Here is a 26,803-nt window from a genome sequence, read left to right on the forward strand (position 1 = left end):
CCCAGGGGATCCTGCCCATCAGCTCCCTGAGAGAGTCAAAGTCTGCTTTGCTGAAGTCCAGGGTCCATATTCTGTTGCTCTCCTTTCTTCCTTGTGTCAGGATCCTGAACTCGATCATCTCATGGTCACTGCCTCCCAGGTTCCCATCCACTTTTGCTTCCCCTACTAACTCTTCTCTGTTTGTGAGCAGTTGATTTTGGGATCCGGTGAAAAGCCATGGTGGGGGTAGAACAGGGGACAGAAAGGGACACATGAGGAAGGGGAAGACAGAGCAGGACTCACATGCATCAGGCTGGGATCCTCACTGGTGGTGTGATGAGTTTCAGGGTCTGGTGTCTTTGAAAAAATCTTTCCGTTGCAGCCCTGGTGATGGTTTCACCCCCATTTCCCTTTCCACGGGCCTCAGGAAGTGCAGAATAGCCCATCTTCTCATTATTGTATCTACCAATTAGGCCCAATTTCTGAAGCACCAATTTTAGTCCACTGATTTCCAGTCTGACATTTTTCTTGTCTACCAGGCATGATCTTAACACAACACAATCCTTGAGTGGCATCGGTAAACCGTCTCTGTTTACATTAATTCAGTCTTTCTGTCTCCTTCCCAAATCTTTCTTAAACAATTTTGATATAACAGGTCATTGTAATAATTCATGAACCTTTACCTGCTTTCCAACAGTTTGGCTCACAAGTCACATAGGCCTGCTAGACCTCGATTATTACAACAGTCCTCATGTGGTTTCAGTCTTCATTATTAGATGTGATGAATTAGCACATTAAAACCTAGAGTTCCTTAAGAAATCATTTCAGCCTCAGATGCTGCTTTTTCCCTGCCCATCCTTGCTTTCTCTTTCTTTTAACCATATCCTGTAGTGCCTCACGGGTACATTGAGGCCAATGGCTCTATTCTAATCTCAGCTTTTGGATCTTGTTGCAGGCTCGCAGTCACTCGTTGTGGAGGATTGAGCCCAGTGAAGGTGTAGTCCCCCCAGAGGCTGAGGTATCACTGACTCTGATTGCTAACTTGGATGACACGGTGAAATTCCAAGACAAGGTGAACTTGTTCATACAAAACAGCAATACCTATGTGATCCCAGTCCAGGCTGTTGGCATTGGTACCACGATTGTCACGGACAAGCCCTTTGCTCCAGCACTCAACTTGGGACCCCATTTCAGGTAGGTCATCTCTCTGACTCTCACCTTTTCCTATGCTCCTTCATGTCCATGGACCAAATAAAGAGCCCCAGCAAAAACGTTTTTTATTATAGCCCCTTAGGACTGTAGCTACAAGGACATGGCTCCAATTGACTTAAATAGGCGCTGCATAAGTGCATTTGAAGACATATTGTAGCCCTTTCAAAGTCAATTCTCACTTTAGAATGCTAACAAGATGGGAGGTAGTTGACAAAATGTCACTAAGTGGAAATTGCAGAAGGTCAGTCCTGAAGATTGACAAACGATACATTAAAAAACCTCTTATTTTTTTTTATCATTCAAACATTTTGCTCCTTTTTTCACCTGATGGGTGGGTCATGACCCCCACTGCCCTGCAGCAGCAGTAAACCTTGATGTTGCTCTTTAGCAGCCCCTCTTCTAAATTAACAGTACTGCTTTCTTTCTACCTGCAGCATGCTCCACATCTCAGTGCCTTGAGGGAGCAGCAACATTTGTCTTTGTCCTTTAACCTTCCCTAGCTCACTTTGTTTCATGGGTCCCCTGCTGGAATTCTGTCTATCAGTGTCAGGGCTGGGACATAGGCAGTCAGGCCTAGTGGTTATCTTGTGGGGTGGGTGCAGGTCCCCACTGCCAGCTGGAGTTCAGAACTAGAAGGTCAGGAACTATAAGTTAGATAGCAGGAATCAAGCTGAGTCAGAAAACCAGGTGATTGAGATCAGGAGACAGGAGCAGGATATGCAGTCCAGGGCAGGATGGAACCCGGTTATACTTAGTCCTGCCATGAGTGCAGGGGACTGGACTAGATGACCTCTCGAGGTCCCTTCCAGTCCTATGATTCTAGGACTTCGTATTCCTCTTTCTGGCTTAAACAGGGGAAGTAGGCCAGTCAGGAGCCCCAGTCTCCCAACAGTCGGGGCCCAGAGGTAAGTGAGCTGGGTTTCAATGAGTCCTGGTTCTAGCATACACCAGTAAGTCATCAGTGGGGAGGTTGGGGCATGAGGCTGCCCAGGAAACCTGCAGATCCAGGTTAGAGACCTGCAAGTCATGACAGTTAGCCTTTCTTCTCATCTTTCTTCCTGTCTCCCCTCCTCTTGCTCCTCATCTGTTCCCACCAGTCTCTCTTGTCTTTATAGATTCATAGATTCATAGACTCTAGGACTGGAAGGAACCTCGAGAGGTCATCAAGTCCAGTCCCTTGCCCTCATGGCAGGACCAAATACTGTCTAGACCATCCCTGATAGACATTTATCTAACCGGTACTCTAATATTTCAGAGATGGAGATTCACAACCAGCTAGGCAATTATTCCAGTGTTTAACTAACCCTGCAAGGTAGGAATTTGCCTTAAGTCCAGCCCTAAATTCACCTTGCTGGCAGTGTTAAGCCTATTGCTTCTTGTTCTATCATAGAGCTAAGCGTGAACAAGTTTATCTTCCTTACTACGAGTACACCATCTTTTAGATACTGAAAAATGCAATCATGTCCCTTCATGTCTTCTCTTTTCAAACAAGAACCTCAATTCTTTCAGCCTTCATAGTCATGTTCATCAAGACCTTAAATATATTAGTGCTCCTTTCGCTGACATCTCCATTTCTACCACACTCTTCTTGAATAGCATGCCAGGGAATGGACAAATACTCAATTAGGCCTTAACAGCGCGCAGGAGGGAAGAATGACTCTCGTAGTCTTGTTAAACACACGGCGATGTTAATGCTTCGACAGAATAAACAATTATGCTATTTTGGGAACAGTTCACACTGTTGACTCATATTTAGCTTGTGGTCACTATGACCCGCTAGATCTCTCTGCATACTCCTTCCTAGACAGTCTCTTCCCATTCTGTATGTGTGAAACTGATTGGTTCCTTCTCTAAGTGGAAGCACTTGCATTTTCTTTATGAACTTCATCCTGTTTACCTCAGACGCGTTCTCCAATTTGTCCAGATCATTTTGGAATTTTGACCTGTCTCCAAAGCAGTTGCATCATCCTTCCAGTTTGGTATCGTCTGCAAACTTAATAAGTCATACTTTCTATGCACACTAAGTCGTTGATGAAGTATTGAACAGAGCGATCCCAAAACAGACTCTGCGCACCCCACTGTTATACCTTATACTTTAGGGCAGAAGCTGGAAGAGAAGCTTTATGTCTTGTTTGGAAAAAGGAGAGTGACTGCAAGGTCCTGTGGAAATAGTTGGGGGAAAGCAAAAAGTCCATTGACCCTGGGTGGTGAATGTGACAAGATTGAGTCTCAAATGATGAATTTAGCTCTAAGTGTTTGAGATACATGAGTTTTCAGTCACCTCACTAGTTTTGAGCATTGTTCCATTTGAGTGTAGAAGTCTGGGGGTTTTGTGATCCTTGGTTAATATAAGTAAGGCTCTGGTTTAGTCACTGGTATTCTCTGTAAAATCATGGACAGGTCACAGGCGGTAAAAAAAATATGGCCGTGACCTGTCCAGACTTTTACCATAAACCCTAGAAAATCTTGAACGGGGCAGCCTTGGGTGCCCAGGATGCTTGGGGGCAGCCCTGGGGTGCCCGGATGCTAGGGGAGCGGTCCAGGGGATGCCGCGGTGGTGCTGTGAGTGCACAGGGGGGACAGCCCAGGGGCACCACGGGTGCTGGGGGGCACAGCAGGCAGTGGTGTGCCGCCCGGGACGCCTGCTGGTGCTGGAAGGGAGGTGGCAGTCGTGCACAGCCCGGGCCCTCACTAGTCGGGGGTATCATTAAGCATTCCCCAAATCTGGACCTTAGCGTCCAGAATCTGGGTGCCTGCCATGAACCCTCTGAGCCTTATTACCAGCTCAGAATTGATCTCGCTGCCACCAACCAAAATTTCAGGTTTGGCTTCCTCTGGTCTCCCCAAAACCTTCCTGAGGGAACCCAAGACTCAGAAGCCCTGAGTCTTACCACAAAGGGAAATAACCCACTTCCCTTCCCCTCTCCCCTCCCACCGCACTTTCCTCTCGGGCTAACCTGAGAGTACTGAGGCCAACCTCTTTGCATCACAAATACCAAGAAGCATGTCTCCTTTCTTCCACAAAGAGACAACCAAATACAAGGAACAGAAATGATTCTATCTCTTCCCCCTCCCACCAATTCCCTGATGCTGCAGAGATTACCCTCCGTAGATCTAACACAAAGAGAATTTCCCCCTTCGTCCTTAGCCTACCAGAGAGAAAAACTCAAACAAGTCTTAATAGTAAAACTTTATATAAGAAATAAAAAGACAATAAAACATGATCTCTGCATAAGGTTGACAATACACAGGGCTATTTCTTAAAAGAAAATATGAATAAACAGCTATTCAAAAGAGATACAATTTAAACATTCCAGCAAACTACACACATTGTAATACAAAAAAAACAATAACAGCCTATTGTTTTTCTACCTTTGTACTTACAACTTTGAAACTGAAGATTAGAAGCTTGAAGATAGAAAAGATCCCCTCTCATAGCTGAGAGCCAGACAAAGACAAAGACCCAAACATTCCCTCCCTCAGCTTTGAAAAATCTGGTTTCCTGATTGGTCCTCTGGTCAGTGGTTTGGTTCTCTTTGTTAACCCTTTACAGGTGAAGAAACATTAACCCTTAGCTATCTATTTATGACGGGGGCATAGGCAGCGGCACGCATCCCGGAACCTCCGCTGGTGTTGAGGAGGCACAGGCAGCAGTGCACAGCCTAGAAACTACCAACTTTCTAACTGCACAAAACGAATTCCCTTGCCCGCTCCCACTTCCTTGAGACCCCGCCCTGCCTTGCCTCTTCCCTGAGCCTGCCCCCACTCACCCAGCTCCCCTCCGTCTGTCGCTTGCTCTGCCCCACCCTCATTCACTTTCACTGGTGAGGCTCCAGCTCTGGGTGAGAGCTCCAGGTGGGGCCAGAAATGAGGGCTTCAGGTGCGAAAGGGGGCTCCAGCTGGGGCGGGGCTGGGGTTTGGGAGGGTGAGGCTCTGGCAGGGGGTATGGCTCTGGGGTGGGCTGGGAATCAGGGTTTTGGGGTGCAGAGCGGGTCTGAGCTGGGGCCAAGGGGTTTGGAATGCGGGAGAGGGCTCAGGGCTGGGTAGGTGGTTGAGATGTGGAAGGGGGGTGCGGGCTCTGGGAGAGAGTTTGGTGCAGGAGGGTTCTGAACGTTGGGCAGGGGGTGGGGTGTGGAGTCTGGGAGGGAGTTAGGGTGCAGGAATAGGTTCCGACCTGGGACAGGTGGTTTTGGGTGTGGATCCAGACGGCAGCGCTTACCTCAGGTGACTTTCCTGGTGGTGGCACAGCAGGGCTAAGGCAGGGTCCCTGCCTGCCCTGGCTCCGCGCTACTCTTGGAAGTGGCTGGCATGTTTGGCCCCTACGTGGAGGTACAGCCAGGAGGCTCTTTGTGGTGCATGCTGCCTGCGCCTGCAGGCGCCACCCCCGCAACTCCCGTTGGCCACTGGTGCTGGGGGCGGAGCCAGCATGCGGAGCTTCCCTGGTCATCCCTGAATCTAGGGGCCGGACATGCTGGGCGCTTCTGGGAGCTGCATGGAACCAGGGCAGGTAGGGAGCCTGCATTAGCCCCACTGTGCCACCGACCGGACATTTAATGGACCAGTCAGTGGTGCTGACCAGAGCTGCCAGGGTCCCTTTTCGATCGGGCATTCTAGTTGAAAACCAGATGCCTGGCAATCCTAGCGCAGCCCAGAACCCCCACTGGTGCTGGCGGGACTGGCAGGCTCCCTACCCAGCTCCGCGCCTCCCCAGAAGCAGCGACATCCCCCTTGCTTAGCTCTTAGGCAGAGGCATGGCCAGGCACTCTGTGTGCTGCCTCTGGCCAGACCGCCAGCTCTGCAGCTCCCATTAGCCAGGAACCACTGCCAATGGGAGCTGTGGGGGTGGTGCCTGCAGGCAGAGGCAGCATGTAGAGTTACCTGGCCATGCCTCTTCCTAATAGCTGAGCAAGGAGTATATTGCTGCTTCCGGGGAGCACCCTGAGGTAAGCGCTGCCCAGAGCCTGCCTCACCCTGTCCATTGTCCCAACCCCCTACCCCCTCCCACACCCAAACTCCTGCTGCTTCTGGGGGAAAGGGCCACAGTGCCCTGAGACTTCCCCAGCAGCGGCTGGTGCGACTGGCCCAGAGGCTGCCTGCGCTGCCCCAGGGCCAGGTGTAGCGGTCGCTGCAGAAATCATGGAGGTCCTGGAAAGTCACAGAGTCCGTGACTTCTGTGACTTTAAGGCTGCAAGTTTGTCCTAAACTATAAGCTCCATAAAGGCTTGGGTTTGTCCACCACTGTTTCCATAGCTATTCCCGATGGTTGATCAGCCATGTCCTGATGGCCAGATTGGATGCATAGTGATAAGATGTTGGCAGCATTACTCAGTTCATGTTCTTCTGACAGTCTTTCTCCTCCTATCCCGCAGCATCGTCCTGGGGTTAAGCCACCATTGCAACTAGCTGCAAAACTGCAGCTAAATAAAGTGAAATGGGGCATAGATAGTAAGATGAATTTGGCTTTTACTGAACCAGAAATTAGGCATCTGTACAGAACTTGATTTAAAGTTCAGATCTGTCATTGCACGTTGCATGAGATGGCATATTTCATATAGCCATTGTACGCTTCAAATGCATTTTTAACATTTTCTTTCACAGACTAACTTGGAATATGGTGTAAATTCTGTTTTTGTATTTAGCCAGATAGGTTATACCCACTTTTCATTGGCTGCATATTTACCTCCAAAACAAGACAGTAACTGTGCCACGAACAATTCCTCTGCCAGCCATGCTTATATTCGTATACAGTGAAATAATTACTACCTTACACTTGATGTTTCTGTGCATAATAGAATCAATGTCTCATTGACTATTCATTTCATGTTAGCTCTGGTTATTTAGCCCCTGATGTCACTGCAGTCTGACAGCAGACAGGGCCCGGCTCTGTGCTCTCTATAGTTAATGGGAAAACTATTGACTCTGTCTAGTTCTTGTAGCACACTTACTACCCTCTTCTCAGAATCTCTTCAATGGGAACAGACTGAGAGCCCAATCCTGCTAGGTCAGGGGTCCCCAACGCAGTGCCCTCGGGCGCCATGGTGCCTGTGGGGGCATCTAAATGCGCCCGCGTCCTGGCCGGCAGTGGAGCATCCACTGAAATGCTGCCGAATTTCGGCGGCATTTCAGCGGTGATGCCTCTCAATGACGCCACTTGCCGCCAAGTGACATCATCGAGAGGCGTTGCCGCCGAAACAACGCAGAAATTTGGCGGCATTTTGGCAGATGCTCCACCGCCACCACGGTTCTTCGTCTGGCACCCGCCAGACAAAAAGGTTAGGGACCACTGTGCTAGGTGGTAAGCAGCTCCTGTTGGGGTAGAAGTTAAAGGCACTCATCTCCTATCTAGAGCAGGCCATTAATCTGTAGCAGGCCATTAATCTGAAGAAAAGGGTGACTGTCTACCCAGATGGTCAAATACCAATGCACACGGTGTTTTCTCATTGCAATGAAAGAGGATCTCTCTTGCAGCAAAAAAAGCTTTAACTTCTCTAGGAAATAGAGTTGTGGGATGCAGGCCACTCAGTGCCCTTTCTTTCCTTTAGTCTGAAATCCCTGGAGGTCATGCGTGAATCCAGTTATCTCAGCCAGTTCCCGTAGGGAGGCTTGGGGTTTTGTCAAGCTCCATTGGCTTGGCAGTGCAGAGATCTTAACGAGAGGAATCACAGACAGGATTCGGTCTTTTCGAGGGTATGTTGGGAAAGGGTCAATATTTCCCCTCCAGTCCTCCAAGGTTTATTTTGTAAAATGTAAATGGATATTTATGTAGCTACACTGCAGCTGGGAGGTGTCTACAGTCTGATTGATCTATCACGCTTAAAACAGCAGTCTGGCCACAATGGCTCGAGCTAGCTGCTCATACCAGGGGCAGGCGGGATTGTACTCATGTGCCTAGCCCAAGCCACCACCTGTGCTCAGCGGCTACACTAAAGGGAAGTTGTAACAGACAGCAGGGCTGGGTACTTGCTTGCCTCTCCTGCCATGGCCAGTATAACCCAGCTCACTTTGTGGGACTCTGGGGACTAGCTTTGCGCAGATACATAGAGGATGTTAAAGAGATAAAGGTAAAGAGAAGCATAATTACAGGAAATGCTGAGATTTGGTCCTTTCTGTTTCATTCTTTACAGGGCCGGCTCCAGCTTTTTTGCCGCCCCAAGCGGCCAAGAAAAAATAAAAGATAAAGCCGTGATCGGCAGCATTTCGGCGGCAGCTCTACCAGGCTGCTTCATTCTTCGGCAGCAATTCGGCAGTCAGTCCTTCCCTCTGAGAGGGACCGAGGGACCCGGCACTGAATTGCTGCCGAAGACCTGGATGTGCTGCCCCTTTCCATTGGCTGCCTCAAGCACCTGCTTCCTGTGCTGGTGCCTGGAGCCACCTCTTGATTCTTTATTGCAGCTGGTTAGGTAGCCAGCTGCAGGAAGAGCTCCATAAACTGGGGGCCATTTGGCAGAGAGTGGCTCTTTAAAAAGTATTTTATGTTAGCCATCGCTTCAAGCCACACAAATCTCTTTGTATCAGAGGGGTAGCCGTGTTAATCTGGATCTGTAAAAGCAGCAAAGAGTCCTGTGGCACCTTATAGACTAACAGACGTATTGGAGCATGAGCTTTCGTGGATGCATCCGACGAAGTGGGTATTCACCCATGAAAGGTCATGCTCCAATACGTCTGTTAGTCTATAAGGTGCCACAGGACTCTTTGCTCCTTTTACAAATCTCTTTGGATGTCACAACATGGCATCCTATTAAGAGTTAGCATTAATGCTGTGGGTGCAGTGCGTTCCAGCAATCATAGAATCACAGGGTTAGAAGGGACCGCAAGGGTCATCTAGTCTAACACCCTGCCAAGATGCAAGATTTGTTGAGTCTAAACCAACCTTTTGAAAACCTCCAGTGAAGAAGCTTCCACAACCTCTCTGTTCCTTTGGCCTACTGCTCTTACAGATAGGAAGCTTTTCCTGATATTTAATCTAAATCTGCTGTGCTGTAGTTTGAACCCACTGACTCTTGTCTTGCTCTCTGGGGCAAGAGAGAACAATGTTTCTTCATTTTTTTATGGCAGCCTTTCAGTATTTGAAGACCGCTATCATGTCCTTTCTTAATCTCCCCTTTTCCAAACTAAACCTACCGTGTTCCTTCAGCCTTTGCTCATATGACTTGCATTCCAGCCCTTTGAGCATCTTTGTTGCTCACCTCTGGATCCTTTCCAGTTTCTCCACATCCTTTCTATGCATTGATGACCAAAACTGGACACACTACTCCAGCTGAGGCCTAACCAGCACCAAGTAGAGCAGTACTATCACTCCCGTGCGATGCATCTGTTAATGCAACCAAAATTGCAATTGTTTTTTTTGCCACAACATCACATTGCTGACTCATGTTGAGATTGTGATCCACCACAACTCCCAGATCTTTCTCAGCAGTGCTGCTGCCAAGCCAGTTGTCCCCCATTCTGTATTCGTGCATTTGGTTTTTCTTCCCTCAGTGTAGCACCTTACATTTGCCTTTGTTGAATTTCATTTTTTTGTCTTTAGCTCAGTTCTCCAGTTTATCAAGATCCCTCTAAATTTTAGCTTTATCCTCCAAAGCAGTGGTCCCCAACCTTTTTGGCTGGCGGGTGCCAGCTGAAAGATCACTGCAGCGGTGGAGCACCCGCTGAAATGCCGCCGAATTTTGGTGGCATTTCGGCGGCGACACCTCTCGATGACACCGCTTGTCGCCGACAAGTGACAGTATCGAGAGGCATCACCGCCGAAATTCAGGAGTGACGCCTCTCGATGACATCACTTGTCGATGGCAAGCAGCATCATCGAGAGGCGTCGCCACCAAAATTTGGGAGCGATGCCTCTGGATGATGTCACTTGGCGACAAGCAGCGTCAGCAAGAGGTGTCCCCGCCGAAATTCGGGGGTGACGCCTCTTGATAATGTCACTTGGCAATGACAAGCGGCGTCATCGAGAGGTGTCCCTGCCAAAATGCTGCTGAAATTTGGCAGCATGTTGGTGGGTGGTCTCCTGGGGGCCAGATTGCGGGTGCATTAAGATGCCCCTGCGGGCGCCATGGCGTCCGTGGGCACTGCGTTGGGTACCACTGCTCCAAAGTGTTGGCAGTCCCTCCCCATGCTGTCATAAGTAGATAGGTAAGGGTTAATTTTCTTTTACCTGTAAAGGGTGAACAAAGGGGGAACCAAACACCTGACCAGAGGACCAATCAGAGACCTGGATTTTTTTTAAAGTCTGGGAGGGAACTGGAAACTCGGGGTCTTTTTGTTTCTCCCAGCTATGATTGAAACAGCTTTTCTGCTAACTTCCAATCTTCTTTCTAATATTCTACTATCAAGTGTGAGTACAAAGGAAACAAAGTAAATAGGCTGTTATGTACTTTGGTTTGTAATTACATGTGTGTTGATTCTGCTGGACTGGTTAATTGGCTAATCTTTTAAATCAGACTGTTTATCCTATTTTCTTATAAGCCATATCCTGTATTGAGTTTCTTAATGCAAGTTTTGTTATATGTAAGTTCTTTCTTTTTATATAAAGTTTTCTTTTAAAAACTGGTGGGAGTTTCTCTTTCCTAGTGAGGCAAAGGGAGAGGAAATTCTGTGCCCGGAGCTCTGTTACCTCTGTGTGACAGGCTAGGGGCGAGGGGAGCCCATGCTCTGTGGTTACTTTCCTATTGTCCCAGGGCTAGGTACGCACGGAAACCAAGCTACGGGGAAAAAGTTATAGGGGAAAGAGGGAGAATCAACTCTGTTCTCTTGTGTTTGAGGTTTTTCTCTAGTTACTGCTACGAGACAAAGGGAGGGGTGAATCTCTTTGTGTGAGCTTAATCCTATCTGGTGGCAGCGAGATAGGATCCAAGCTGGTACAAGCTTGGGGGGAATCATAGTAAGCACCCAGATTTTGGATGCTAAAGTCCAGATTTGGGACAGACGCTTATCACACATGCCCCCTCAGCTTTATGTCATCTGCACATTTGATCAGTATGCTCTCTATTCCTACATCCTGGTCATTAATACAGAAGTTAAACAACACTGGACCCAGAACAGATCCCTGTGGAACCCCACTTGAGACCTCCCTCCAACCTGACATCATGCCATTAATAGTTACTCTTTGTTTGTGGTTGTTTAATCAATTATGTATCCACTTAATGGGAGCTCCGCCAAACCTGCATTTCTCCAGCTAACTTATCAGAATGTCATGTGGGACTGTGTCAAAAGCCTTGCTGAAGTCCATGTATATTATGTCCACCGCATTCCTCCTATCCACCAAACCAGTTACCCTGTCAAAGAAGGAAATCCGGCTGGTTTGGCATGATTTGTTCTTGGTAAATCTGTGCTGGCTGCTAGTGATCACCCCTACACGCACGCGCGCGCACACACACACGGTATTGGCAAATTTCATGTTTTATACATTTCTCTAGTAGCTTCCTAGTTAAATACATGACCTTTTGCTCTCTCTTGGTAGAGACACCCCACCATCAGTAACCTTTTCCATCTGCCTCCATTCTGCTGTTCTTCTAGTCCGGATCCTTGCTCCTATCACTTCAAGATAACCAACCGTGGACGACGAACCCATCAGCTCTACTGGATGACAGAAGGTTTCCCTCCATTTCGCCAGCGTAACCATTTCCCTGCTATCGGTAATGCCAAGGGCAAGAACTACCCCCAGAGACCAGAGACTCCCTCTCCGGTGTTTAAGCTTCATCCATTAAGGATGGAGCTGATCCCAGGCAAGACTGTGGATATGATGCTGGAAGGCTTCTCTGACACCCCTAAGGTAAAGGACTGCAAGAGCTGCAGCATTTCGATTAGATTGTTGCCACTGGTATTTCTTAGGCTGGTCCCTTGACATTTATTTTAGAAAATCATCAATTTCTTTCAAGAATTGCTTTAATGCCACAGGTTACCATGGTAGCACCAGTTGCTTTTCTTGCTTGGGCATTATTAGTCGCTAAGGCTTTTCTTGTTACCATAGCTACCATAAACCCAACATTCAAATGCCAAAATACCAGCTGACTTCTGGTACAGGGAGTCATGTGCTGAGGCAGAAGGGAAGTCTGAAGAAATAATATTGCGGTGTCTGGAGAGACTAGGATCACGGGCAGAAAGTAATTGGAAAAATGCAAAGTAATATAGTGGGAGAGGGGAATAATCCAAAACACAGCTATGTAACGGGGGGAGTAACCTCGAACACAGACATTACTTATAGTTATAAAGAAATTTTTAAAATGTCCATTTAACATGCTGTGTCCTGTTGGGAAACGTTAGACCGAATGCATTGTTTTTAAAGAACCCAGAGTGATTTCTTCCACTCTAAGAGGCTGTTCCCACAGATCATTATATTTGACAGCTTGTTTCTCATCAATATTTTCCATCCCAGTATGCCCTGCCCTTCTGTCCCAGGGACAGCATGGGACATCAAGTATAGCGGTGCAGCATTCTGTGAAAGGTACAAACCCAGGCTCCAACAGGCTAACGGGGGGAAACCGGGAATGCTGAAAGAGACCTAGGTGTGATAATGGACAACAAAGTTCAGGGCTGTGTGTATGCACATTACAGCACAGGGACCTAATCATCCCTTTCCACTGACCCCACACTCCCCTTTCCTTCCTTGAGTGAAAGGGAGCCTTGCACCATTGGTGTGAGGCTTGGGAAGGACTCAGAAGTGGGAGTGAAGCTTGCTTCTCTCCTCCCCTTAGCCCAATGGAAGTCCTTCCACAGGGTTCTGGTTTAACAGGCAGGGAGGGAGAAGAGGAGGTTGCCAGTCAAGCTGTTCTGGATTCTCCTGCCTCAGAACTGCAGGCCATAGCTGTGCAGAGAAATGCAGAGGGAATGTTTCTTAGCTTTGATGTCCCTGATATCAGTGCTTTGGAATGCTCCTAGGGGAGAGGAGTTTCTGGAGTACTCACCAGCTAGCTGACCCTCTCCGCAGAAGTTTTCTGTTCCCTCCTGGGCTATGACATGTCAGGGGAATAGACAGCATAGCAGAGACAGAGGGATGTCAGTGTGGTTGCCCTTCCCTCTGGCAGATCCCCAACGGTCTATGAGCTTAGAGGGGTGGAAATCTTGTGCAATGTTATAGGGATGAGACACTGTCTGGAGTCTGTCCCAATTGGCGGAAGAAAACCCAGTTTTTCACACTTCTGCATGGCTTTTTCCAGGTAGCAGAGATTCTGGTCGCTGTATGGTTCTGTTAGGACTGCTACTGGGGTATCCTATTCAGTTATGGGCACCTTGTTACCTGATAGATGTTGACAAATTGGATTGGGCCTAAAGAAGAGAATCAAATGATCAGGAGGCTAGAGGGACTGACTTGCTGTCAGGATCCTGACAAGGGCAGTTGGGAGCAAGGGTCAGAGCCAGGTGAAACCTGGGGCTGAGAGTAGCAGAGGAGTTCATGGTCAAATTCCGGACAGGGGTCAATACCAGGGACCAGTGTCCAGGTCAGGAGGCGAGATCCAAATCAAGCCCAGGTCAAAGACAGGAATTCAAGAATGGGAATGATCATGGCAGCTACAGGAGATCCACACTGTTTCCTAGACACTTTGTGGACCATCCCTTGGGTTTCCCTAGGGTGGGGAGCCAATCAGAAGTCATGAGGCTGCTGCCTCTCAGATCCCTCGAGGCAGGACTTTCCATGGTCTGTGCCTGCAGCAGGCATGGGTAGTGGAGCATGAGCTGGTTATAGATGCTGCTGGGTGGCAGCATGCAGGCCTTGTCTCAAGACTGAGAAGAGCTCTGCGTACATAGCTTGGTTATGTGACAACTTTAGCAAGTACCGGGACGGTGCCAAACTCCAGGGAAGGAGGAAAATGTGTTGTTATAGCACTATATGGGATAGCTTAGGAGTAATGGGATGAAATTGAAGAAGATTTGCAGATGATACAAAACTACTCAAGATAGTTAAGTCCCAGGCAGACTGTGAACAGCTACAAAAGGATCTCACAAAACTGGGTGAATGGGCAACAAAATGGCAGATGAAATTCTGTGTTGATTAATGCAAAGTGATGCACAATGGAAAACATAATCCCAACTATACATATAAAATGCTTGGGTCTGAATTAGCTTTTACCATTCAAGAAAGATCTTGGAGTCATTGTGGATAGTTCTGTGAAAACATTCATTCAAAAAAGTGAACAGAATGTTGGGAATCATTAAGAAAGGGATAGATAATAAGACAGAAAATATCATGTTGCCTCTATATAAATCCATGGTACGCCCACACCTTGAATAGTGCATGCAGATGTGGTCATCCCATCTCAAAAAAGATATATTGGCATTGGAAAAGATTCAGAAAAGGACAACAAAAATTATTAGGGGTATGGAATGGCTTCCATATGAGGAGAGATTAATAAGACTGGGACTTTTCAGCTTGGAAAAAAGATGACAAGGGGGGATATGACAGAGGTCTATAAAATCATGACAGGTTTGGAGAAAGTAAAGAAGGAAGTGTTATTTACTCCTTCCCATAACACAAGAACTAGGGGTCACCAAATGAAATTAACAGGCAGCAGGTTTAAAACAAACAAAAGAAAGTATTTTTTCACACAACGCACAGTCAGTCTGTGGAACTCTTTGCCAGAGGATGTTGTGAAGGCCAAGACTATAACAGGGTTCAAAAAAGAACTAGATTAGTTTATGGACAAATGGCTATCAACCAGGCTGGGCAGGGATGGTGTCCCTAGCCTCTGTTTGCCAGAAGCTGGGAATGGGCGACAGGGGATGGATCATTTGATGATTATCTGTTCTGTTCATTCCCTCTGGGGTACCTGGCACTGGCCACTTTTGGAAGACAGGATACTAAGCTAGATGGACCTTTGGTCTGACCCACTATGACTGTTCTTATGTTCTTGTGTAAGGTGACTCAGAAAAATCTCCTGACGTGAGAGTTGTTGTGTTGGCCAGTTGATTGCCAAGCAATGTGTTGCAAGCCCCAATGCAGAGGACTTTTAAAACAGGATCAGACAAACACAAACATAGAGGAGGAAGGAATCTTGCATTGACAAGGAAAAGAGCGGATTGGGCTATGGGGTCCTTTCTGCCTACAATTTCTATGATGGTTTTGAGGGCAGGTTTGCTGGCATCAGGATTCTTTTTTTATCTATTTTCCTTAATATAGCACCTATTTTTTAAAAAAAGATTCCCTCCAGTTTTATAAAAGTGTTGTGTTTGGCAAAGGGATAGATAATAAAAATATTAATTTGATGCTTTAGTTATTATGGTTGTAGGTAGCACCTCACTCAGAAGTGTCTTCATCAGGAGTTGCAGAACACATGGTATTATGGAAATGTTAGTATTAAAAAAACAGAGTGCAGTATAAAGAAACACAGGAAATTTATATATCTTTATTACTGTAGGCTATGGTGCCCAGTGAGTGCCAAGAACAGGTAACAGGCTGCTGTTTGTGCACGTGGAACCCATTGACTTTGTACCAGCAACCAAAATATATCTCAGTCCTGCTGCTAGTGTCACACTGACAATGTGCTGTGACTGTTTCCTGCACAGGTAGTGAAGGAACGATTAATTTGCCATGCCATTATAGGGAAGCAGTCTGGGAAGGAACGGATAATGCAAGTGGACGTCACATGTGAATTCATCGCACCCATTCTACACCTCTCCTCCAAAGAGATCACTTTCCGAGTGGAGAAGGTAAAGCATTAGGCTGACTGCTGGCATTTAATAGATAGTCAGCCAAATGACTGAAAGGATATGGGATGTGTGCACATTTGTGTGTGCGTATATACACAAATGTGTGCAAAGACTGTGTGAAATCCTGGCCCTTTTGAAGTCAATGGGAGTTTTGCAATTGACTTCAGTGGGGTTAGGATTTCGCCGTCATTAGTGTTTTACATGGTCAATCTCCTTTAGAAGCATTAATTAATTATTCCTCACCATCCCGCTGTAGCTGTGGGTAGCTAAGGATCATTACGTCCTTATCATTATGTCCATTCTACACCAAGCGTGTCAACACCAAGCGACACTCAGGGCATGTCTGTGCTGGAGCTGTAAGGTGTCATTACCAGCTGCAGTAGACATACCTGCATTAGCTGTGATTGAGCTACCAGGCTAAAAATGTGCAGCTGCGGTGATGCAAGCAGTGGGAGGGGTTAGCTGCTTCTAGTACCTACTTTTCATCTTGGCCAGGATCCTACTTGGGGCGACCAGCCATGGCGGCGACACTTCTATTTTTACCACAGTTGCTAAGATGGGGGTGTTCCCTTGAGCTGGAAATTGCACCTTCCCAGCTGGAGTGTAGATAAACCGCAAGAGCAGTTAAGTGTGGGATGGTGCCATAGCTGGCAGTGCTGAGGCCACAAGCTGGGTTCCAGATTATCACGCATGAATGCCAGTAAAACCACTGCCCCACCCCATTATGTGAGCTCTCTATTCATCTGATTTAGGAAAGATTCAAAGACTTTTTAAAAATGTTGTGGAGATTGTTTTTTGTTCCCTTCCACCAGTATAGCTAGGTGCCTTGGTTACCATGAGTCCATCAGTACTGGGGGAGTCATGACAACCTCTTAAAAGTATCAGTTCTATACCTAACGTTGTCATGACATGGCAGTCTGTTATACCAAGTCCTTCCAGGACTAGACTAGACTCCTAGTCCTTCACTGGAGCGATGACAGTTTATACCAGTTGAGGTTCTGCCCCACTATACTTTAAATTAAGTTGACAACAGAAACTGTAGTTTCCTACTTTCCCTTCTTGTCCAACTCTGCTCTCCCCACTATTGATATATGAACTGTTGCGTTAATGCATCTCCGTTCTTGCCAGTTGCATTTCCCTCTGTATTCATAAGGATTCGGAGACATTCTTAAGCAACTGCCGTGTTAGGAAATGTAACTTTCATACACAGAACAGTTCAGTCCCCCTCATCTCTGCAGCCAGATTCCTGCATCTTCATCCCCTATCCTGCAAGACATCTGATGATGGGAAGCAATTTTCCCACCCACTCCTGCTTGTTCATCCCTATTCTCTATTCCCCACAGCCAGCAATGTTGCAGAACCGCAGACTTCCAAGGCTTCATCGTGCCTCGACTCCCTTCTGACAACAAAAATTTCTACAGGACCCCAGGAGGGGGGACAGAAGCCTGAGGCCACCTAAGTCCCGCCACCCTGGGGGTGGGGAGTGCAAAGCCAAAGCCCCACTGCTCAACGCCGGGGGGTCAAAGCCCAAGCCCTCAGGCCCAGCAAGTCTAAGTCAGCCCTGGCGACCCCATTAAAATGGGGTCCCGACTCACTTTGGGGTCCCGACTCACAGTTTGAGAACCACTGATATAGCCCATGTGAATGAGCTGTTAGAACTCAACATTCAGGTTTAATTTGGTGCCATCCAGTTGTCTCTCTGCGTCGGTTTGGTGCCACACATTCTGATTTAATGGCTGGAATGACACTATCACTGCTTGAGATAAATACATTTAGTTTCCCAAACACCATCTACTTTGTAGAAACTGATCATAACCAGTTTCATAAATGCCAGGTTTAAACAGGAACAAACAGGCTAGATTTTTATAGCAGAGAGGACAGAAAACACTTTGCACCTGAGCTATGCAGGATCTTAGCCTAGTGCATATGCAGGAAACATTTTCTTTCTTGCTTGTTTTTCTCATGCAAGTAGCTCCATTGACTTTAATGGGATGCCTCAGATCAGTAAGGTTGGCAGGATTTACTCTGTGACTAAAAGCCCTTTGTAACAGTTAGGCTGAGAAAGATTCACTGTCTATTAAAGGATAAGACTTAGAGTCAGGAGATCTGTGTTCTGTTCCCTACTCTACCACTGCACTTCCCTGTGTGATCTTGGTCAAGTCATTTCACTTCTTTGTGCCTCTACTTCCCCATTTGTAAAATGGGGATAGTAATACTCCCCCCCACCCCACCCCAGTCTCATGTGTTATGGTTTGTAAAGTAAATGTATTTGAGGGAGAAAAGGGCTAGAAAGTTTTAATAGTGATAGAGCTGGTTGAAATGTTTCAAACTTTGCCAATTTTGGGCATGTGAGAAAATTTTGAAATTAAAAAAAAAAGAAAGAAAAAGAAAAGGAGGAGAGAGGAAGAAACTGACAAAATTGTCATTGAAAAGTTTCCCCAATTTTTGACCGGTTACACAGCTGGTCATAATGGTTTTTGAATTTTGATGACATTTCAAATTGGAACATTTGGAAAATTGGGAAAGGAACCCAAGAAGAAATGAGAAAAAGAATAACAGATACCAAGGCCAGAAAGGGACCACTGTGATCATCTAGTCTGACCTCTTGTATACCACAGGCCAGAGAATGTTCCCAAAATAATTCCTAGCACAGATCTTGTAGAAAAACACCCAATCTTGATTTTAAAATCAAATCACTATGACCCTTGGTAAATTGTTCCAATGGTTAATTACTCTCACTTAAAATTGTATGCCTTACGTCCTTATCCTTATTTTTGATTGTGACATTGTAGAAACACAAAGCTACACCCTGCTTCATACACAAAATGCTTTATCGTGATCCTAACAAAGCCATCATTGTCATGTCCACACAAAGATTTGATGAGGCATGTTGGACTTTGCACATGCCACAAAAGCTGTAGAAATGAGCTGCTGTGCTGTGGCGGACGATTGAAATCTCCCTTCCAGTCCCAGCTGCTTGCCTGCAGCACAGTAGTCATAGTGAGCATGTGCTTGTCTCGGGGTTTCTCTTCCTTTCTCACATAGCTTTGCATCTACACAGCGCCCTAGTGATGTCCTGACTTCGCAGTATGAACCTCTGATCTTAAAGAACATCTCCCCCCTGCCACTCAGCATTCTCCTGTCCCTACAAGCACCCTTCTTCCTCTGTGATACAGAACAGCAAACGCTGCCTGCAGAGGCTCAGGTAAGCAGATTGTAGGTTTCATGCAAGGCTCCTTGGTGTGTTTGGTCTGAGGAGCAAAGAACAGATGGCTTCCAAAGGGTAGCACTGAGATTAATTCTCTATGATCATCAACGTGTTGGGCTGAGTTAAATCTGAAAGCAAAGCAAACTATTGGATCATCTGAGACACACATTTCTGGGTTTGTGAAATACACTTGGTCTAAGGTAGCTGTTCTGAAGGCTAGGAGGGTTGAGGAGCAGCAGAGTAATGCAGTGGGGTGGGGGCTTGGGGGAAGGGGTGGAGTTGAGACAGGGCTGGGGGTGGAGTGAGGGTAGGAAGAGGAAGAGGCCAGTTGGGGCCTTGGGGGAAGGGGTGGAGTTGAGGCAGGGCTGGGGGTGGAGTGAGGGTGAGAAGAGGCCGGGTGGGGCCTTGGGGGAAGGGGTGGAGTTGAGGCAGGGCTGGGGGCAGAGCGAGGGTGGGAAGAGGCGAGGTGGGGGTTTGGGGGAAGGGGTGGAGTTCAGGCAGGGCTGGGGGCAGAGTGAGGGTGGGAAGAGGCGAGGTGGGGGTTTGGGGCAAGGGGTGGAGTTGAGGCAGGGCTGGGAGCGGAGCCAGGATGGGAAGAGGCGGGATGGGGGGTTGGGGGAAGGGGTGGAGTTGAGGCAGGGCTGGGGGCGGAGCGAGGGTGGGAAGAGGCCGGGTGGAGACTTAGGGGAAGGAGTGGAGTGGGGACCTGGGTCATATGGGGGGGTTGAGCTCTCCCCGGGTAGAGAGGAAGTTGGCCCCTATGATCCCAAGGCTGGTGTTTAGGTTGCTCAAAGGAGGCCGTTGCTCCAGTTTGCTCAGTGTGACTTCCTGGCCAGGAGCACTCCCCTTGCCTAGTAGTTCTGGTGACTGCCCTTGCTCCAGCTCCTGCCCTAGTCCATGCCTGTTTCACGCTAGCCAGCCCCTGCTCCAGCCTCAGCCAGCTGCCTCGTGTTCTGACACGCCTGTGCAAATGATGAGCAATGGAGTTACACGGAAGTAAAACCAGTGCAGGTGAGATCGGAATCAGGCCTGCTGACTCATCACACTTGCCATAGTATTGCATGAAATTGCCACATTGTTTCCTGGCAGGAGATGTTCTCCTCAGTTTGGGTTGGGCAAAGCCATTGAAGCTTGAGGTTGTGCAAACCTCAGACTAATTTTGAGGTTGACAGAATTAGTCTGAGCTCCTGCCCCTTTTTCTTGACTCATGTTTCCTCTCCCAACCCAAATGGTTATTCACTTTTACAAAACCAGGAACATAGGGAATCCTGTGCTGTGTGTTAGTGATAGGGGAACGACCCCTCGTATCTAGGACTTCGTGGTTACCAATTTGCTGCAAACAGTAGCAACTTAATAGTGACAACAGGGCTAACCCTCAGATCCTCCGGCTCAAAAAGCACCATCCCCTAGAACTTCAGTTGCAGGAGATGCTCTATAACTATTAACTGTACAGGGCTTATGACACATAGAGGAGCAGTTCTTATTTTATACTGTTTTTTATACAGAAGCAATAGTGACACACAAATCACAGCCAGTTCACAATATGCCATCTTTATTTCTTCCATTGGCTTCTTTCTCTCTGTACTGTTTGCTTTTTTTTAGTTTCAACATGAACCCAGCAATGTACTGGTTAGTCAAAACTTTGAGAAGTTCAAAATTCAGCAAAACTACTTTCTGCTGGATTGATGCAATGCAGAGGAATGTGTGTGAATCTAAGAAGGTCTGAAACACGACTCATTGTGGGTTGATCTGCCAGACAGTTAGACATGCTACAATGAGGTTCAGAGATGGATGGGCTGAGATGTCCGCGTTTTTTTCACGGATTGTCAATGTGTGTTTGTGCGTTTCACACCATTGGACTGGTAAAGTTCAGTCCAACCGTGATTAATCCCTGTCTGTCTCAATGCAGCCCAGGACACTAGAGACCGGAGAGGAGCAGCATCTCTCCATCAGGTTTGACCCTTCCTACAGAAAGGATTTGAATACCCGGGTTGCAGAGGAGGTCCTGACTATCTCGTATCTGGAACACCCTCATGAGGACCAGGTCACCCTTCGGGGTGAAGTGCACTTCCCAAACCTTCACTTCCAGACTATGGATTTGGATTTCGGCTGCATCTTGAACGACACCGAGGTTGTACGTTACATCAAAATGACCAACTGCAGCCCGCTTCTCGTCAAGTACCACTGGTCCTTCCTGATGGACAGCTATGGGAACCAGATAAGGTAGATGCGGCATTGCCTCATCTGTTATCCTTGGAGCTTTCCTCTTTCTTGTGTTAGTGCTTTGTTCCTTCGGGAAACCCAAGACCCTTTGCTTGGAATTGGACTGATTGCTTTAAACTTCCTCCATTTGGAAATAGTTCCCACTGTCTCTGCTCTGACAACCTGCCAGTGTGACTGGAGGAGGCTAGCTGCATGAAAGCCAGATGAGGTGTTGGGAGGTTGTGCTGGGCAGGTAATATCCATCCCGCTAAACCAAGGCCACGATAGGAGTTGGCAGAGGAGTTGGCAGCTGCTTATCTAATTGATGGACTCAATTACAACTGAAGCCCTTTCATATCATTTGTGAGAGGTGGTGGGGAGGGCTTTATCAGGGCTCCTGGCCCAGTGAGGGATTCTGCCCCAGTAGGGCTTTTTTTCTAACCTATTAAAGTGCTTATCACATGCACTGAACTGTTGTTAAAAACAACCCATAAAGGAATAGTGAGTTCTGTAGCTCAGTCATAAATGTTCTGAGGTCAGCTATCAGTGTTGTCTGCCTGAACGTCCTTAGGGAATCAGAACTGCTCAGCTTTGTTTTGAAGGTCCCCAAGCCAAGGAAAATGGGTTGATCTGATCTTGCACTATAACCATCTGAGCACTTCTGTAAATACTTGCCCAGCAGCTCTCAATACAAAAGTAGAGTTTGGGCAGTTATTCTAATTACAGTAGCAAATGTTTTTTTCAGAATGCCCCAGGAAACCTAAGAAACTTACCCACTGGGTATTGCTGTGCTGCCATTCTGAATAACATAGACCATCAGTAAACAATTTCACTTAGGAAACTGGGGTCTGGTCCATAGGAGGGACCTTTCCAGAAGTAGAGGAGATCAGATATTGATACTTGCAGAGTTTGGGGAGTAAACTCAGCCATAGAAGTTCATGTCTCTTGCAGAATCAGGCTAGCAAGGATCCCAGGATAGAGAAGCGTGAGAAAAGGCTGGGAAAGCAGGTGGAATACGATGAGCTGGGGGAAAGGCATGGGCTGTTATAGCAATGCTTGGTGGCTCCAGTCATCTCCAGGCAAATTAGATTAATGTTTAATTACAAGCTAAAGAGGGACTCTGATGTTGGTTATTGAACAGTGGTTATATATTTTAGAGTAAGGTAAGTGAGGTAAACACATTACTCTGAAGCTGGCATGGAATTAATTGAATTTGTGACCATTCGCTGGCTGAGTGCCTAGGTGGCTGTTGTTGTTTTAAATATCATTGCATTTTTGGAAACACAACACCCAAATCCGCTTCCAGGTTTTAGTGTCCATTTAAATCTGTTCCATTGAGTCTGAGCCTGTGATGTGCACAGCACCTCCTGCTGGGTGCAGAGAGCATTCAGCTCCTACTGACTCCACAGGCAGTTGAGGGATCTGGGCACCTGGCAGGATGGGGCCCCATGCTCCAATGGACTCTGGCTTTTTCCTACTTGTTAATGCGATGGAATTTAGGAGAGCGGCTCGTTCTCTGTTCTGCTCTGCATATTAATTAAGCAGCAATGTACTCTCTATGCGTCCCTCAGCAGACACTACATGATTCTCCATGGCAGAATTGGGGCCCCAAGTCCATCTCTGAGCTAATACCTCAAATTTCTCATTAAGTGGCCAGTCTCAGAGCATCGTCTCAGATATTTCTATTCTGCATTAAACACTATTGGTCCTGTACAGTGTAAATAATCATGTGGTGCTAACTCGGCCTGACACTGTGGAAGTTAAACACCAGGTTCCATGAATTGAAATCAGTATAGTTTAGCCATCTGTCTACCTGTCCACCGATTGCCAACCACCGGTGTTTTTGAGTCTCATTGAGATTAACATGTCCTTTGTGGCTGGGAGAGAAGATTGTGTCTTTACTTTTATTTCCTTTGGCTGGACAGGATCCTGCAATCAGATTTTTCTTCTTTTAATTTATTTGTGCCTTTTATTTTTCTTCTCCTTCCCTCTTGCTTCTCTGTTACCACTCTGGACAGAACAGCAGATAAGCAGCACCTGCCAAATCATTCCTGCACTATTATCCATGGTTCCAAAGCTCAGTCGCCTTCTCTGTCTTTGCTCGGCCAGCTGCCTCTGAGTTATTGAGCCTGGCATTTGTTGTTCTGTACCTGTGTAGTTATAGACGGACCTGAACAAAATCCCAGATCCAAACATCCCTGTCATGGTTCAATTCCCCACTGTGAACCTTAGCGTCCAAAAGATGGGGTACCAGCATGAATTCCTCTAAGCTTAATCACCAGCTTAGAACCTGTAGTGCTGCCAACAACCAGGAATTCCAGGGCCTGGTACACTCTGGTCCCCCCCAAAACCTTGCCCGGGGAACCCCAAGACCCAGACCCTCTGGATCGTAACACAAGGAAAGTAAACCCCTCCACCGTTGCTCTCCCAGACTTTCCCCTCCCTGGGGTTACCCACTGGGAAGATCACGGTGACCAAACTCTTGAATCTTAAACAAGAGGAAAATTCACCCCCCTCCTCTCTCTCCCCCTGTCCCACAGACCTCTTCCCTGAGAGAGACAGTAATCCTGACACAGAGAGAATTAGCCTCTCTCTCCCCACTTCCCTCTTTCTCACCCACCAATTCCTGTGAAAATCCCCAGACCCCGTCCCCTGGGGTCTCACAACCAGAATAAAAAAAACAAATCAGGTTCTTAAACCAAAAAACTTTTAATTAAAGAGAGAAAACCAGTAAAAATTATCTTGTAAATTTAAAAAATGGTTAGGTGCAGGGGTTTTTTAGATATAGGCACTGGGAATACCCTCCCAGCCTAAGTTATTTCAAGTAACAAATAAAATCCTTTCAAGCAAAAATACAAATTTGAACTCCTTGCAGCCAATTGCACAATTAAAACTCCTTCCAGCCAAATGCACATGTTGCAAATAAAGAAAAACAACATAAAGCCTAACTCGCTTTTAATCTATCTAGTACTTTTATTCTGGAATCTATAAGAACCTGTATCAGGAAGATTGGAAGAGAAAACCTGGTTGCACGTCTGGTCCCTCTGAGCCCCCAGAGTGAACAACAACCAAAAACTAACAGCACACACAGAAACTTCCCTCCCTCAAGATTTGAAAGTATCCTGTCTCCTGATTGGTTCTCTGGTCAGGTGACAGCCAGGCTTACTGAACTTGTTAACCCTTTATAATCAAAGAGATATAAAGTACTTCTGTGCTATTAACTTTTCTTATCTGTTTATGACAATCCCTGACCATTGTGGTAGATCAGATCTGAATCCAGGTTTTGCAGAAGACCCCTAATAAAATACCGGGTTGAAACAAAACTCCAGAACCATACTTAGAACCTTGCACTTTATGTTAAGATGGGGCTGGATCCAGATCCAAATGTTGTGTCGTATTTCTTGTCAAGTTTCTCATGAATTCCCCTGGACTGTGGACAGAAGGCTGATTGTATTCAGAAGGAGATGTCAAACTCCACAACCTTCCGCCACATTGTTTGGCATCCTCTATGGACTGAAGAAGCAAAACTCAAACGATGTACATGACTTTCTTTTTAAATAACTGGCTATATCCCTCTAACCAGGTAGTGCTCCCTCCCTGCTTCTAACAGAGCACACACCCTGGATAGTCTCCAGACTTACCTGGTTCCTAAGGTTTCCCTTCATTGTTAACTTAAATAACAAGCCTCAACTTCTTCCAGAGCACTGCTGTTCCTGAGGTTTATTCCTGCATGACTCCTCTGCCCCAGTGTCTAGTTCCCTCTTGCCTGAGAGATACAACTTTTTAACCACCTGATTTAGAGCTAAAAGGAGCCACCAGATCTAGTTGCCAGGTGAGTCAGCAGAAAATGGTTCTGCATCTCTGTGTGTGGTCTTACCAGTGTCTGAATGCCATACATAGAACATCTTCCCTTTGCTGAACTGACTCATAGACTTTAAGGTCAGAAGGGACCATTATGATCATCTAGTCCGACCTCCTGCACAGCGCAGGCCACAGAATCTCACCCACCCACTCCTGTAATAAACTTCTAACCTGTGTCTGAGCTATTGAAGTCCTCAAATCATGGTACAGAGAATCCTCCAGCAAGTGACCCATGCTCCACGCTGCAGAGGAAGGCGAAAACCCCCCAGGGCCTCTGCCAATCTACCCTAGAGGAGAGAGGGAGACGGATTCTGTTCTCACACAGCTGCAGGATTGGACATCTGTAGAGAGCATGAACCCTTTGGCTAGAGGTCATTCTTAATGGAAAGTACCTAAGAGCCTGATCCAGTTCTTACTTCAGTTCAAAGTTTGCTGTGTTAAATATATAGGATCAAACTATGTCAACCTTCCCTCTCTGGCTAGAATTTCCCCAGTCAATTCCTTTTAACAGAATAGGATCTTTTCCCCCTCCCTGATGGAGCTTCCTGTGGTGTTAACACCTTCCAGTAATCCTCCTTGCTCTCCCCCCGTAACCTGGTGCGCCACATTACAAGGCCCTGCAATCCACATTTCAGCCTCGATGCTGGCATGAATCCTTTGTTCCTTTTTAATTTTCTTACGGAAAAAAAAGAGAAAAAATATATGCAATGAAAAACAAGACAAGGCAAAAATGCAACAGTAATGGACTGACAGCCAATGAATAGAAAAAAATATTAAGACAAGCAGCAGTGACATACATTGGAATCCACAGAAAGACTTCACGGGGAAAGGGCTCTGCTACGGGAGGGCCTGATATAAATGACAAGGGCATTCAATCCTTCTCACCCCTTTCCCCCATCACTGCTGTTATCTGTTACTACTTGCTCTGTTATGTCTTACTTGGACTGTAAGCTACCCCGTGGACACCTGCAATGCTGTATAAATAATACTAATAATGACTGAGGTACGGGCAAGTGAATGCAAGTAGAAATCCTGGGATAAATCTGACAACAGAATACACTCGTTAGCGGTGTTTGTCTCTCCTGTCAATGGAGGAACAGTTTGACAGATTGGTATGATCAGAAAGTGGTCTTTCATTTCATATAGCTGGAGCTTCATATAACTAAGGCTCTGGGCTTCAGTCAACCTTTTCTTCTGATGTGCTAGTCTGAATATCATGAATGTCAAGAGAAAAGAACAAGTGTCTCTGTACTTGTGAGTGACTTATGAGTGTCTCTGTGCTTGTGGACAGGTATTAGGGAACTTGAGAAGATGTCATCAAACAGAACATATGGGCAGAGAGCAAGTCTATTGCAGCTTTGATACCAGGCTCCCCAAAGAAGATTAAAAATAAATAAAATATGAATGCTCAAAAAGGAACCAGAGCTAGGAGCAAGTAAATCTGTGTCACTGCCGAGCTTATCTTAAGACATAAAAGCAGAGAGCTTGATATTGGGAGGAGAAGCAAGAGGAGAGGGGAGGGTTATTTGCTGTTTCTTGGTGTCTTTGCAAGCCTCCCTCTCTGTTTGGGTTCATCTTCTTAACGCGGATCAGTTTGCAGTATTCCGCCTCTCCTTCCTCTCCAGTCCTTTGCTGCTCTCTGAATAACTGGGATTTATGGCATGCATGTGCCATGTACACATCACTGCTCCCATTCTG

General features: G+C 46.7%; 1 protein-coding gene across 2 annotated transcripts in view; it reads left to right on the forward strand.

The window, feature by feature from the left end:
* Positions 1-26,803, forward strand: part of HYDIN (HYDIN axonemal central pair apparatus protein) — a 401,019-nt gene that overhangs the window by 204,105 nt on the left and 170,111 nt on the right. The window contains exons 19-23 of one of the 2 annotated variants that reach the window (XM_032795387.2): positions 935-1,173; positions 11,707-11,962; positions 15,691-15,834; positions 18,896-19,039; positions 20,952-21,265. In XM_032795387.2, coding sequence (XP_032651278.1) covers positions 935-1,173; positions 11,707-11,962; positions 15,691-15,834; positions 18,896-19,039; positions 20,952-21,265 — 1,097 coding nt within the window. Of the gene's footprint in view, positions 1-934; positions 1,174-11,706; positions 11,963-12,229; positions 12,313-15,690; positions 15,835-18,895; positions 19,040-20,951; positions 21,266-26,803 lie in introns of those variants that run through there. The other variant, XM_032795390.2, reaches the window with a different exon arrangement.

Source organism: Chelonoidis abingdonii, chromosome 19 (assembly GCF_003597395.2).
Source record: "Chelonoidis abingdonii isolate Lonesome George chromosome 19, CheloAbing_2.0, whole genome shotgun sequence".
In the NCBI taxonomy this organism is placed as follows: domain Eukaryota; kingdom Metazoa; phylum Chordata; order Testudines; family Testudinidae; genus Chelonoidis; species Chelonoidis abingdonii.